Source organism: Pseudoliparis swirei, chromosome 4 (assembly GCF_029220125.1).
Source record: "Pseudoliparis swirei isolate HS2019 ecotype Mariana Trench chromosome 4, NWPU_hadal_v1, whole genome shotgun sequence".
Lineage (NCBI taxonomy): Eukaryota > Metazoa > Chordata > Actinopteri > Perciformes > Liparidae > Pseudoliparis > Pseudoliparis swirei.
The window spans coordinates 19,585,582-19,601,255 of record NC_079391.1 but is presented as its reverse complement, the minus strand read 5'-3'; the positions used below and the strand labels follow the sequence as shown (position 1 = coordinate 19,601,255).

The window sequence follows — 15,674 nt, the reverse complement described above, 5'->3', positions numbered from 1 at the left end:
TTCGGTCTTAACTCCCGCACTCCCGCCACACATCGTATTTCTTACGCTGAAAAAAACTCTCGGCTATTTAATGTTTGAATGCAGGGGTGTTCAATATGTCGATCGTGGTCACCGCAGAGCTCCGACGCCGGTCTGCGCGCATCGGGACGGAGCAAAGAAAAAGTCACTAGCATCCCCCCCCCCCCCCCCCCACGTCAACAACTCTTGCATTCTGTTGCGGTTTTTTTTAACGGTGTGGGGGATTGGGGGTGCGTGAACCCGGTCGGGATCTAGAAGGGGGTGCGTGGTCTAAAAAGTTTGGGAACCCCTGTGCTAGATGATCACAGATGGACTGAGCATCTTTGAAGTTTTCAGCACTAATACAATAAAAGAGTACACTATAAAACACAACAATATAATATTGTGAATATAAATCATTTGCATAATTGTCAGGCATGCAACTAGATTGTTTATGGTTATGAAAAAGTGTTTTCCCCCAACAGTAATGGGCATGATCTATTGGACAATGAACACAACTGCAAAGTGGCAGCCACACAAAGATAGAGATAGATATAGAGACAAAGAGAGGGAGAAGAAGAAAGAGAGGTTATATCAGGTGAACCTCCCCCCATCCCCCCCCCCCCCTCAACCCCCACCCCCACCCAGCCATCAGGGAAGATGCTAAGTACAGAGCGTGTGAGGAGAGGAGATCCAAGATGATAAATAGCGTTCTGATGGAAACAATATGTTCAGAACTCTGCCGCTCGACTTCTCACGTCCACCTGCCACTATGAACACATCACCCCGGTCCGACGCAACCTTCACTGGCTCCCGGTCAAATACAGGATAGACGTTAAAATATTACTCACCAACTACAAAGCCCTAAACAACCTGGACCTTCCATACCTTTCAGGCCTCCTCCCCCTCCAAGCTCTAACCCGTTGCCTCAGGTCCGCCGGTGCAAGACTGAAGACCATCAGGAGCAAGCGCCGGACCTGGGGGGCTAGGGCCTTCTCAGCTGCTGTACCCCCCCTCTGGAACGCCCTCCCCATCCACATCCGTCATGCTTCCCACTCTATCATCATTCAAGCAAGCCCTCAAAATCCACTTCTTCAAACTCGCCTTCGCCTGCTAACCCCTGCACCCCACCCGCCACTACATGACTCACACCGCATAGCTTCTCCAGTTTGTTTTGTTTTGTTTGCTCATTGTCTTTCTAGTTATTTTTATTCTGTTTGTCTATGCCTTATGTAAAGCGTCTTTGAGTGTCTAGAAAAGTTCTATAACAATTCAAAGTATTATTATTAAAGGTCAGATTGACCAGGTCAGATGCTGTGGCCCTAGAATCATCGTGACACGTGGTAGGAAGATTGTTTTGCCACTATAGAAGATTAAAGCATTAAATTGTAACACATTCATGCGTAAAGTATTGTCGGTGATGGTGTGGCTCAAGGGTAAGAAATGTGTCAGAGTGGGATTGTGTGACTCCTGAGTAATACATACCAACTGGTCCAGACCCGTTTTGCAGAGCCATATCAGAACTGCTCTGCAGGCCACCTGAGGATAAACACACACACATGCAGATACACAGACACAGACACACACACACACACACACACACACACACACACACTGTTATTTGTCTTCTTTACCAACCAGTTGTTGCTCACTAACCACCGTCACGTATCCAACGTAACTGGTGCTAAATTTGCCCGGATATGCAGTCCCTCACTAGAAGGATAACAATTCACATATAAGCCCCTTTAGGATAGCGTGTGATTAGGAGGTCAACGATTTTTAAATTGCATTTGCTGGTCATTATTCCTGCGAGAACTACCACGGTCCTAATTGCCTTCTGTATGCTGTGGTCACAGTTGTTGCTCCTCCCATAATCCTAAATACCCTCCAGACAAAAAGTGAACCTCTCAATTTACATTCACAAATCATTTGAACATGCACACACGCACACACACACAGACACACACACACAAACACAGACACACACACAAACACAGACACACACACACACACACCTGTGTTCCCGGTGCTGGGAGGTCTTTGTGGCGGGTTCATGATTCTGTGGAGGTGTGTGTGAGGCGAGGAGAGGATCCCACTGTCGACCAAAGCTGCCGTGGCTGCAGCTAGAGCTTGGGAGGTCGCTTCTCCTCCTCCTCCTCCTCCTCCTCCTGCACCGGGGCTGTACGACATGAAGTTCTGCTGTGGAGGGCCCGTGGACTGGAGAGGGAGTGAAAGATAGAAACAACTCCCAATCACTGATCTCGATCAATACCCGGAAACAATTATTTTTTAAGAATTAGCCAGAATCTGTTTTTGTCTTTAAATTGGCCTTCTTGAGTTCTATGTATGTGTTCGTTTGACCGGGTACCAAAAGGCCATGCATACGATGGAATACTGACCTACATACATGTAACATGCGCTATAGAGACTAAAAGAAAGGGAGGAAGAATTCCAATCAAAACCAATAGGATGTTAGATCCAGTAGGGAAGCTGGCAACAGGCTACATACAGTCTCTGAACAGACGTCCGGTATTAAAAAGCAGAGCTTACAAGGGGTATACTTGCCATACTCGGTGTGCACAATAAACCACGGCACAACTCACAATTTGATGACTCTTCATCATGTTGTCAAACTCTTCATTGATCTTCTTGTACTTCTCCTCAGTGTGGGGGGCGAGGACGTAGGAGGCGTCAGCATCAGGGCTCTCACAGCCTCGGTGCTCCTTCTTGTTCAGGGCCTGCGGGTGAGATGAACACAGGGGAGAGCCGTAGTGATTAAAAGCAATTGGTAAACAAGTCGAGATTTCACAACATCAATAGCTCCTTGGCACAGCTTCCAGTGGCCTGTAGTTGACATTCATTATAAAACCGCATTTTCCCCAGAGATGGTGGTGAGCTGACTACTGAGAGCAGAGCGCACTTCGCAAATCACCATATGGCAGTTTGTTGAACATGATTTGCATATCTGTTTGAAATCTATCGAAAAGTGGAAAAGTCCTTCATAAGGAATTTGAATGTACAGAAAACCTATAGTTTGAGAGACAAGGATTCAGTGTTTTTCCAACATATTTTCTTATTGCTTTCCCTCATTGCGTTGGAAAGATGTAGTTTCTGTTGTTGGTTATCTGGTCGATGCCTTTGTTTGTTCTGTATTGTACTGTGTTGAAATGTATATTTTGTGTAAGCACTGAGAGACACTTTACCCAGTCAAATTCCTTGTTTGTGCAAACTTACTTGGCCAATAAAACTGATTCTGATTCTGATTACTGCAAACAAAATGTTGGTAACGCTATTCAGCATTTATAAAGCATAGTTCCAAAATTAACTCTCACGAGTATGCAATTCATTAACAGTTATAAATGTTTTATTCTTGATTAATAAACTTGACTTATGTGTTTCATGATTGGGTTTTCATACTTTATAAATGATGCATTCCCCATTTGTAAATGAAGTCATACATAATATAAACCCCTTATTAATGACTAATGATTTAAATGTAAATGATTCATGTATTTATTTATACATATAATGATTTTGATATTCACTAATGGTTAGGGACTATGTACACATGGGCTTTATCAACGTGTTTTAGGACTGCAATGAATGATGATGAATTCAGGTAGCTACTAGTCGTTAGGGAAGTATTTTGTGTGACCTCATCTAAAGTGAGGGCTGTCTATGCCTAACAAAACATTTACAAATTAAGTGTTTACCCATACTTAACGAATGCTAAATAGTGTGTAGTTATTATATTGTGTTACCAAAATCTGTTTTCTTCAGTTGTTTTCTACTACTATTTATATCAAAATATATTGTAGTAAATCTACAATTTATCCTTTTACTGCGATTCTCAATACAGTTAAAACACATTTTCACCTTTTGGTAAAAACAACGTTCAAAAAAGGTTGCGTGGCATTTGGTTCATTACACATTATTCTCATTTTGTTAAGAATTTTTTTTCCAATTGTACTGAATATTTTGAGATTCTTTATGAAAATTGCCCTAGACTCACACATTCAATGTACAATAGGTGTCTACTTCATGTTCTGCATGTACATTAGCAGAGCAGCTGCTTTCATGCTGGAGCCAAATATCATCTGCCCTCACAGAGCATTTATTCTTCTTCTCTCGAAGTGTTGCACACAATAAAGGTAGTCGTCCTCTATAGAGACGCCGCTCCACATCACGGACCTTCTCATTTACATACATTCACAGCAGCCCTTTAGACACAATGGACTGGAGTAAGCCGATGTTTTCTTTTATAGCGACCCTGAAACAACTTTGGGTTTGTTTGGCTGTTTAAAGATGTGTAGGGCAGGGAAATGAAGGGCAAAACGTTGGGTGTTAATGTATCCCTGAGCACCGCAGAGTTAAAGCCTTCAAATGAGATGCATTAGAACAAACAAATCTGTCGGGGATCGAATTACCGCTACCAGTACAGCTGGGACAAAATGTCCACACCGCTGCAGTCCTGGTGAAGACGAGAATCACCGCCACGCCTCCGCCAACCAGTCCAGTTTCAGATTGTAACACGTCATTTTATCCTATTAAACATTTGTGTGAAATTAGCATACTAGATTTTAGTATCAAGTATGTCCTCATGAGGGAAACTGCAAAGTTGTTTGACAACATCTTTCACGTTGCACTCACCGTTGTCATGTGACCCATTGTTGATATAAAACATAGCACTGCAGTTAAGTCCAAAGAGAGGAATGCACATTGAAAACCAAAACTTTTGTGATTCAAAATGAGTAGTGTATCACGTTACAAGAAATATACATGTTCAGGCGAGCCCAGAAGATGACATCACTTCTCTGGTATCCACCCTCTCGTCTCTGCTCCTCATTACATTACACGTCATAGCGTGAAAAGGAGCGTCCGGCACACCGGCCGGACGACTGCCTGTCCACCACATGTCCTCTGCATTCCCAGACACTCGTAGTTATTAGGAGCTTTAAAACATACACTCGCGAGTCTATTTTCACCGCGGGCCTGAAACTACATTTAACAACCACAACTGGTGATCCCTTAGAGAAGTCACACGCTCAATTCAATGGCTGGTTATTTACACACACACACACACACACACACACACATCACAATCTGGCTGTCAGATTTCAATCAGCACTTGCAAAAACCCTGCAGAAATACTGTAAACAATACAGTAAGTTGATGCAGCGATCCATATTAATGATGTGAGGAGAGTTGTGCCAGTTGATGACAGATGGAAAGGTTTTGTTTGCTCAGAAGTGTTTTACCCCACGATCATTCTCTGATGCAGGTGTGAACTCTGCTTCACCTTTTTACCCAAAAGGGAGGGAAGAGGACAGATGCTTCTAGTCATGTGATCCCACCAGCGTCTTTAAATGTTATACACCATTCTCAGGCAACTTCTAATGTATCTTTGAATATTGGGGGAGAGGACAGACATCTCCGATCAAAGCAGAACAGACAGCGGTACAGTCAGAGGGCACCGAGGGACACAAAGTAGTCCCAGGAGAGAAGGGTCTATACGGTCCGAGGGCCACCGGGTTCCACAGATGCTGGTGTGAACCACTACCACTGTCTGGGCATCGACGACTATCCTTAAGTGTCTGCTCGAGGATCTGAGAGTGTGCATCTCCTTATCATCTTGAATGTCAAAGGGGGCTTTAGTGGATCTCCACAGGCATGTGGATCATGGCCACCATGAGACACGAGACAAGAACGTAGAGCATCTTAACATGTGAGGGTGATGTCTTGTTGCTGTTGGCGCTGCATCAAAGATAAAATACCAGCCCCACCCCCTCTTTTTCCCTGGAGTCTTTTGCAGTTGGGAGATTGCCCTATGGGCTAAGAATAGGGGGTGTTTGAGATGTGATTCAACACATCTGTGGCAGAAACACTCACACTATTTCAAACTCCATGTCCAAATATTTTTCTTTCGTAAATGAAGCATCCTATCATATTTAATTTGTCGTACAAATCCAAATCGAGCGCTCTGCCACAGAGTCGGGTTTCAGTGTTCATAGTTTTCTCTTTCCGTTATGGTTCTGATTTGTGTCCGGGCTCTGCAGGCTGAAATGACTGCACCGCATATCTTGGACAGCTGCTCTGTTGTTGCTGAAACTCAACTCTGCTGCAACACAAACCTGTCTCATTATTATGACAAAAGTAATCCGTCAGTGAGGTTGCAGGGCTCCAGACTAACATTTTAGTTCTTTCAGTGGCGATAGATCAGTGGTATTTTAAGGCAAAGTGAAATTTAAGTCAACCTGAAATTTTCCCAAAATTTTACTGTATTACTGATTGAAAAATAATTTGACAATATATTATCAATCCTGTTGCCTTCATGAACTGTTGAACATATGAAGAGAAAACTATACCTTTCAACATGTTTTATAATACTTGAGTGCATTGACTCGATGTAACCAATCAAAACATTTGTTGGTTTTTAGAGATGCACTTTCACTGAAATCATTAACACCGATCAGCTGTGTGATCAGTCTTGATTGAATCTCTATGTGTAGCATGCTATGAGGTCTATGAGGAAATACATATATAAAGCAACTCAAACATTAAAGAAATGACCGATTTCTTTAAACATTTAGGACTTTTACTTTGAAAAATATCCTAATTGAAACATTAAAATTGTTTGATTGCTATTGTAGGGGATTTCAGATATGTATGGAACACATCTACATCATTCATTTCCTGGAACTCTTGGGGAAATCTATATACAGGACTTTTCTTAACATACAAAAGACTGACTAATTTTTATACACTCTTGCTTGGTCCAGTAAAAATGTTTTAATGTTAGCATAATTTAAGCTAAATCTCAGAAGCGATCTCTAAAGATACAAAATCAGTTCATTGTTTACTTTTATATGTTCGTGTATGATTTGTCGACATCTTATTTTGAAAAATGGATGTTGTTTAAAGTGGTTCTTTCCGCTAACTTTGCAAAACCGGATGCTGTCACTTAAATCCTTCCGCTAATTTTATCAAAACCCTCGCGCGCTCCCGATCGAATGTGTTTAGCGTGAGCATCAGTCTGTAGGGGCTCAGACATGTGAGAGTCGGCTGAGTTGACCCAGAGATTCAACTCGGGGGACGGGGCCGCCGCTCGGTGGTGAGGATCCCCTTTTGCGATGCGCCTCTTTTCACACATTAGCCTATAAACCCCCGCTCTCACACACAGGCCAGCCTTCTTCTTCGGTTTTCGTCTCCTTTCTTCTTCTTCTGGAGTTAATGTCGGTTAGCAAACCAGTCATTCAGGCATTACCGCTAACTATAGTGGGCTGAAGTGTAGAACAAGTTTGTCAGCAACAAAAATATTTAATCACAACAACAACAAATCTGCTAATTTACTGGTCGCGCATGCGCGAGTTGATGAAAAATGTACTCGCACTGTGTCTAATTTTAGGCGCAAAATGCGACCATTTGGTCGCAGTCTGGAGCCCTGGGTTGGCTGACCAGTTGACTGACTTTGTAGTTCTTTCAGCTGGCAGACCATCATCGTAAAAAAAAAAAAGAGTCTTTCTGGCATCCGCCCTCGTTTAAGGTTGACATTTCGCTTCTATCTCCTCAGTATGGAGATAGATCTGTAGTGGGTATTTCAACAAAGTGAAATTGCTGTAAGTCAACCTGAAATTAAAATTCTGTTATACGAAAAAAATAATCAATGTATTATCAATCGAGTTGTTTAGAACTGTGGAAGTGAAATATGAAGAGAAAGGATCCCGAATATAAAATAAACCCAATCTTGTAAACCATGTGTTATAATAAGTGTATTGACTATTAACTATTCCTTTAGAACACTAATGGTGGACGGCGATGTGGGCTTTTTGAAAAGGAAGAAAGATGCACACAGTGCGGCGTTTCTCTGGTCATTAACACACGGTGACAGCTGTGTGAACAGTCTTCAGTGACTCTCTGATGTCAGTCAGCCGCTGCTACGGGAAAGGTTGCTGCCATATGAGGAACATTCAAATTTAAATTTGACTTTTGAAAGAAACCGCCAAACAAAGTTAAGAGATACACCGTATGCTGGATGTGGGAGCCTGCCTTTGTCCAATGAGAGTGTTTGCAGGCTGTTTGTGTGTTTGTGCCACAGAGATCATCATCAGCACACATTCTGTTCCATCAAACAACGACAATGAATCCAAAGAAGCTTTCTGCCAGTCCACCAGGACCCAGAGGAGTATTACTTTACACATAGTCAAATTTCAGACATGATGTTGCAAATGGGCCGACCGATATGTAAAGGATCAATCTCTCACTTTCCAGGCTTTTTTTTAACCAGCTTGATTGTCTGTGATGCATGTGTGGGAGACAAAAACAAAAAAACAAATAAGGGCTCAAAGCAGGCAAATCGAGCCGGGTTAATGGCTTACAGAGTCGACACAGGTGTCTGCTTGTGGTCTATTAGAGCAGGAGGACCGACACGATGATGCCATTCAGAATCATTATGGTCGTTTTTAATGATGGATGTTACCAGCCTCTACGACCGCTACATCTGAGGATGCATTAGCAGGATTTAACAGCTGTGGGCTTTGGAGAGGCTTTACTCTTTCACATGCATGTTTCTGTTCATCACTGAACCTGTACTGGCTTCAGCTATATCTTTTATGCAGTATAACCATCTTATTCCAATGAGAAACAATGTTATATTTTCTCGTGAACATTAAGTTTGACTTTGATTTTGACAATCGAGAGGGAATGCAGAAAGAAGCTGGAAAACATGCCGGGACTCTCCTAAAATAGACTTCTCTCTTTTTCAGGAGGGGGAAAGAGGCAATAAAAAAAAAACAGTTTGGGAAGTTTAGCTTCCTTTACATGTGTGTGTGTGTGTGCGTGTAAATTGCAGCACAAATTACAGCAGGCAATTAGGACCGTGGTCGTTCTTGCAAGAATAATGACTAGCAAATGCAATTTTGGAAACGTCAACCTCCTAATCACACGTTGTCCTAAAGGGGCTGACATGTGAATTGTTTTCCTTCTAGTGAGGGACTGCATATCTGAGCAAATCTAGCACCAGTTACGTTGGATCCTGCGTTGGTGGTTAGAGAGCACCAACTGGTAGACGACAAATAACAATCGGTGTGTGTTTCTGCATGTGTGTGGGTGTGCGTGTGTGTGTGTGTGTGTGCGTGTGAGAGAAACACGACGGCGCCGCTTCGGGACTCTATCAATTCCCAAAATTAAATGAGAAAAACGATTAAATATCATATTTTCTACCATTTCTGAAGAATTAAAGAAAGATAGGCGGTTGAATGCGATGCATATTTGCATTCAGGCATTTAGCTGGCCCTCTCAACACTATTTACACAGAGTGCAACAGCAGAGTAGGTTTCAACAGACCAGCCACCTGAAGTAAAGAGGAAAAACAAAGTTGACATGTTCTCTCCGAACACAGACGGGGTAAACCATATGTTGTCAGGTCACAGCTTCCCCATGACAACTCTCGCTCTGACATCATGACAAGTGATGGAGAAGAGCACTTGAACTAAATGACGCTGCTCTCACCTCGACGATGTCACAGTTGGTTCTGCTCTCGTGGGGTTCGTTGTACTCGGTGTACTTCAGCAGGACTTTGTCCATGTCGGTGCCGGCGTACTGGAACAGCTTGTTGGAGCTGTTGAAGATGATGAGGGCGATTTCACAGTCACACAGGACGCTCAACTCGTAGGCCTTCTTCATCAGACCGAACTTCCTCTTCGTGAAAGTCACCTCGAAAGACAGAAACCAAAGATCAATGGAGTTCTCTTCCAACACCTGCTCCTTTCCTTGGACATAAAAGGACGAGTGAAAAACTAGGTGGGCATCTTTGCCGAGTCCGACAACTCAGTCCTTGTTCAGGGAAACATTGTTTACAGGCAAAGGCGAGCAGTTCACATTTTATTTCATTCATTTTCTTTGATGTAAAGCTTATTCTGAGCTGTGCTTGACACTAGAAAACACCATTGTTTGTACAATTAGAACATAATGGTAGAAGACATACAATAATAATGCTAAATGGAAACATGCAGGGGGGAGGCCATGGGGATCATAACAGGTTAGGCCTGCTCTAGGATTGCAAATATCATAATCACAATTATCAATATCACCAATATTTAACATTATTCATTGACTTTTGAGAAATATCATGCATTCATTCATTTGTTTAAAGACTTTTAAATATATATATATATATTACTCATATACAGGACATGATCATAACAGGTTAGGCTTGCTCTAGGATTGCAAACATCATAATCACAATTATCAATATCATCAATATTTAACATTACTCATTGACTTTTGAGAAATATCATGCATTCATTCATTTGTTTAAAGACTTTTAAATATATATATATATATATATTACTCATATATATATATATATACAAAACATTTGATAAAAACAAACAAGGTAATAATAATGTTAATAAACTTCAACAACCTACTGAAAACTACCAGACAAATATTCAACATACTTATTCATGGCTCAGTGTAAAAGGTGAGCTGGATTCATAACACAAGACAAATTGAGAGCGCCCTCGCAAAACGGATTGTGGCACGACAATCGTTCAGTCCCGATCGTCTCGTTCTCTCGTTGCAAGCCAAAGTCCTAATTGAATTTAAAATTTGTTTTAACACCCAGCCCTATTTCAGGCATTCGGCGGCGCCTGCTGCTCTTACCCAGAATCAAAGCCAATCACGAGTTACTGACACAAAATCAACTGACACCGTCAGTCAGTTGTTGACTGAACCTTGTTGTGTAGAGATAAAAAAAGTGATTCCAAATGTCCCTGCATCACACAGTGATTGGGAGGAGGAGGAGGAGGGGTTCCCAAAAAGGGTGCTAACAACCTGGAAATAGGTTTCAACTTGAATGTCACTAAGTTAGTTGGTGGGGCAACCGGGTGTGTTTAGCAACTGAGTCATGTTTCCCCTCCATTAATGATTACTATCAGTGTTGAGCATAATCATATTTGTTGAAAGTCCACATACTGTCAGTAAACCACAAACACCTTACAAGCATTTGTATATGTTGTATCTTGACATCTAAAATGATAACGAGCCCTCTTTTAAACCGCCATGTTCCCCAAAACCAGAAAATGCATCTCCACCAAAAGATTAGGTGCATAGATCTCGTTTCTTTTCCGTGTGCAGCCGAGTTATCTGTATTTATCTGTGTATGTGTTCCTTCCATCATGGCCTCTGGAATGGTGAGTCATGTCCTCACGTATCTAGAAGCTGCCTTCACACCTTCTCACACCTCGTCCAGGAATGCAGTCGGTGTTTAGGAGTAATGGTCTTCTGCTGTTGGCTGCCGAGCGGTTATTCATTCAGGTATTTGCTCAAAGGCACTGTATCAGAAGTTGTTGATGAAGTGTAGAAGAGGGTTGCTTCTTCAATATTGCCAACACAAAACATAAATACTTATAGGGACTACAAATGCCCCTGAAGTGATTGAGTGCTTTTTGGAAGTCAGACAAATGAGATACACAGAGAGGAAATGGTTGTGTTGAATGTATGGAACCTGTTGCTATATTATGTACTGTCATGGATGATTGTTGATGACCGTTTGATATTCATTAATGCTCATTGTGAAGCACAAATTCCTAGAGGGACAATAAAGATTTAATTCATTCATGACAGCACTCTCGACTTCCAGCCCGACGTGGAGGCTTTTACCCAGGGAACTGCAAAGTATACCATTATATGCATGACAGCACTGTGGCTTTTTATATTTATAGCACAGGAAGCCACATAGATAAAGACATGTGCTGTTGACAAGTGGTTTAGTCTCCTATACTGGTCATGAAAGTATAATATCCTCGAGACATTTGAATATTTTCCTAATGGGGGTGACATACTTCACATGTTCGCTCCAGTGCAGTTTAATATTTTCAAAAAAGTGTCCTTGGAGCTCCTGCAACGTTCCATGTTCTAGCAAAGATGGCGACTGTTCGCCAACAAAGTTCATGTTCAACCAAGCATAACTTTTGCTCCAATGCCAGAAGCATTTGGGACAGTATATCACTGAATAAAAGCTCCACCGGTAACTAGATGATAGTGGTAAAATGGACGCCCCAGCTCTCTCTATGATTTCAAGAAAAATTGCCGTTTAGAGTTGTGTTTTTCTTCTTCTTTTTTTACAGTTACCTCTTAAATTCTGTTTTTCAACGATGTTAATTATTTCTTGAGCCTGACTGACAAGTATATTTCTATGAAAAGAGATAACAAATAAGCACTTTGTTCCTCTTTTAGAATATATGTATGACTGCAGATAGCCGGTATATCTCTAGCGCATCTTTCTACTGTCATTATTACATATTTTGCATGGTGTGCAATAGTGCGATAGTAGAAAAAGAGGAAAAGCAGTTGAACACACTTGATGCACTTGAAAGATAAAACAAGAACACAAGCCAACTTCCCAAAATAGAGAGCAAGGAGCTAAATACAACCGGCTCCAGCGATGCACACCCGACAGCTAAAGCAGTGTCTATCTAAAAAGGCTTGTGCCAAGACAACCAAACATCAAATATAAACATCATCCCAGATATTTACTTTTCAGCCACATCCCTATTTCCAGCGCGTGAGCCTTACTTCCAGACAGGCTGGTATTTGTTGTGCTGTTGGGGTTGATATATATAGAGGAGACAGACAGAGAGGGATTCCAGTGGGCAGCAGTGTGGCTGCGCACAGAGACGGTGAGGAGAGAAGGCCGCTGTGTGTCCCAAGCGCTGACCCACCCTGCTAATGACAGGGTGCCGCCCGGACCCAGCTAACCCAAATTACTGTCCTTGCCACCAGCTGTGACCGCTGCTCTCTCAAAAGTAAAGCGGCTAAGAGAGATCTTTGGCAGTTCTTCAGATTGAAATCAGGGGGGGGGGGGGGTGTCTTGATTGATCCCTTTGAAAAGGTTTGATGAACCTGTCAATACTAAATCTAGTCGTATACGTGATATTTGGTCTTTTGACAACTATTTGCAATGTAAAGATATAATGGAGAAGAGAATGAAGTCGGTCTCTCTCTCTCACTTACTGTCTGTCTGCGCGTGTTGTAATCCGAGCTACTTGTGCTTTGTTAACAAAGCATTAAAGTGCATGTGAGTCTCCGTCCCACCGGCTAGCTCACGGCTGCCGCTCTGCAATACGCTCATACAAGTGTTAACACTGATATCATCAGGGAAGCACATCACCCACCCTTCTGTTCCCCTCCAGGTTAACACTGTTAGCTCTGACAGCACTGTTAGTGTTATAAACACTGTTAATGCTGTTAGCACTGTTAGCTACTAGCCATTCAAAAGCAATAGATTCGCTCTCAATTTCGTATTGAGCACCTTCAAACACATTGATGTCCCTCATTGTCGGAAGTTAAAGTGCAGAGGATGTCTTTTTCTCAAGGGCGTTTTGTGCCAAAAGACAACAAGGCAGAAGTCTTCCATAGGGGACGCACTCCTTAAATGGGTTATAGAGTGAGAGCTTAAAGTACCTTTAACAATCAAAGAGGTTCAGCAAGGCGACAATAACCCATTAGGTTGGGCTTTGAATAAGTATACACTTAAAATGTAAAATGAGACGGCAGGACAGCAAGAAGAAAACACTTACCTGTCGGTTCCTCTCATCCACAATCCGGGTGATCTGGATTTTTTTCCTCCCCATTGCCAAAAACAACTTCCTCCAACAGCCGGAGAAGAATGTCAGCGGGCTCTGGGCAATGGGCAATCCTTAGAACATAGTTCCACTGTCAACTCTGTTACTCCGGTATCAGTTTGGCATGGCTTGCTGAAAAAGAGCGAGATGGAGACAGGGTCAACAAACAGTGGCACAAACAGTTATATTCAGCAAGGACATTCAGCAGAACATCTTTGCACTGCTGGACTGGACACAGAGACTGTCCTTATGGTTAAGAATGGCAGATGAATACTGCACATTAATACAGTTTAAGGGTTGTTTGTTGGAGGCATTTTTTTACTCTGTAAAAACATGCAACCGACATGAACACAGTTTTTCCGATGTCAGCTTGAATGGATCTGAAGGATCCTTCTTTCAAAGAGTCTTCAGGCTTTCTTCACGTTTGTGCCGGGAAGGATGAAGACATCGGCTGCTTCATTGACAGCAAGGAGCTCCAGCAGGAGGGCACAGAGTGTACCAAAGTTCACCGACCAACCAGCAAGCTTTGAAGTCCAGCAACAAAGGCTTCATCTCTTCCAGGTTCCCCAACCACCAATGCACAACCAAGCCAAAAAAGCACTGCTGTCAGCGTTTGAACCGGCATTTCCTCACAGCAGAGTGCAGGAGTGGTATTCCTTTTCATTCTTCAGTCGTTTCCAAACTCCTTTTGGCCTCAGAAGTCTTTTGCTTTGGAATTTAGTCTCTGACCATTGGATTTACATTTAAACACATCGAGGAAAACTCAAAAGCATGCATACAGAGGAAAACCACAAGAGTTAAATCTAGTGCATCTACTTTCTTCACACACCTCGTCTCGCTGGCCCCAAATTCTCCTCCACAGCAACACTCCTTCTCGTGCACCAACATGAATATTCAGCCCTGCAGTCTTGAATGAACTCAACTCTGTTCTCCTGCTTTCTCCTCCTGAAGGAGTGCCCACCAGCCTTGCTGTGTCCCTCCTCTCCTCAGCGTTTCTGAGCCCTGCCTTACACCAGAGCTCCTTAGCTCTTTCCTAATCTCATCTGATCTGGGTGGAGGCAGAGAGTGAGGCGAAGCCTGGCTTTATCCTAACCCTCTCTGGATTACTGCAGCATGTGGATCCCGGAGCATGAGACACCAAAACCCCTACTGCAGATGCAGTTCACAGGGTTGGGAGGAATACAGTGCAGTGCGCAAATGGAATTTATATAATATTTTGGTGATTGTTTGCTGATTGAAACAACCTCTATATTAGATTTTTTTTAAACAATCAAAGTGATTGAGTGCCAGTCACTCAAATGCCCTGTCGATCAGATGAATGAGGAATAAATCAAATTAAATCCCATGTTGATTTAAAGTGGATTTAAAACCTAGTCGTTATTGAGTTATTGTTTAAAAGATTTCTACTGAAAATATATTCCCCCATAAATGTCTTTTTTTCTTCTTCCTTGAGCATCATGGCAATTGGTTTGCAGGATGCTGCAGGCTGTCCTCTCTAACCCTTCCTCTTCACCACCAGCCCAGATCCCAGCTGACCCGGCCAAGTCGGCTCAGGGCACACACACTGGAAAGACAAAGACTCCTTACATATTTGGGATTTAAAGGTCACAAGGATTTATTGGTTTTACAATCAGGATGATTTGATGGCAAGGCACAAATATTTTCAAAATAGAAAAAAAGTAATTTGCACCACCATGAGAAACGAAACATTTCTTGCAGTGTATGTTCTTAAGTGATGGTTCAATTCCATTGCCTTGGTATATTGCTTAGTTTGAATCAGCTACGTCCTGGTATCCAGCACCGTAACATCTATCCTCTTTCTAGGAACATCTTTGAAAAGCAGAAGGGGTTTTCAAGCACTTTTTTGACATACTGATAGGGGTGTCATAACTAAGTATTGATAATAGTGTGTTGATCTGCTGGCTTAATAAATAATCAGTGTAAAACATTTTTAATCAGAATAATCAAACTGAATCAAAACCACTCTCTCGTCTGCCAGGATTGCAAAGCTGAAACTGACTGACACTAGGCTGTTACTGCGGCCAATGACAG

The 15,674-nt window shown here is 42.3% G+C and overlaps 1 protein-coding gene across 4 annotated transcripts in view; it reads right to left on the bottom strand.

Annotated features, from left to right (window-relative positions):
- The window catches only part of LOC130192456 (myocyte-specific enhancer factor 2A-like), a 35,843-nt gene that overhangs the window by 5,423 nt on the left and 14,746 nt on the right, over positions 1–15,674 (bottom strand). For 2 of the 4 annotated variants that reach the window (XM_056412460.1, XM_056412462.1), the window contains 5 exons: positions 13,578–13,754; positions 9,505–9,708; positions 2,601–2,735; positions 2,013–2,214; positions 1,483–1,536 (listed from right to left, as the gene is read on the bottom strand). In XM_056412460.1, the coding sequence (XP_056268435.1) occupies positions 1,483–1,536; positions 2,013–2,214; positions 2,601–2,735; positions 9,505–9,708; positions 13,578–13,631 (649 nt within the window). In that variant the 5' untranslated portion in view covers positions 13,632–13,754. Of the gene's footprint in view, positions 1–1,482; positions 1,537–2,012; positions 2,215–2,600; positions 2,736–9,504; positions 9,709–13,577; positions 13,755–14,451; positions 14,557–15,674 lie in introns of those variants that run through there. The other 2 variants (XM_056412461.1, XM_056412463.1) reach the window with 2 other exon arrangements.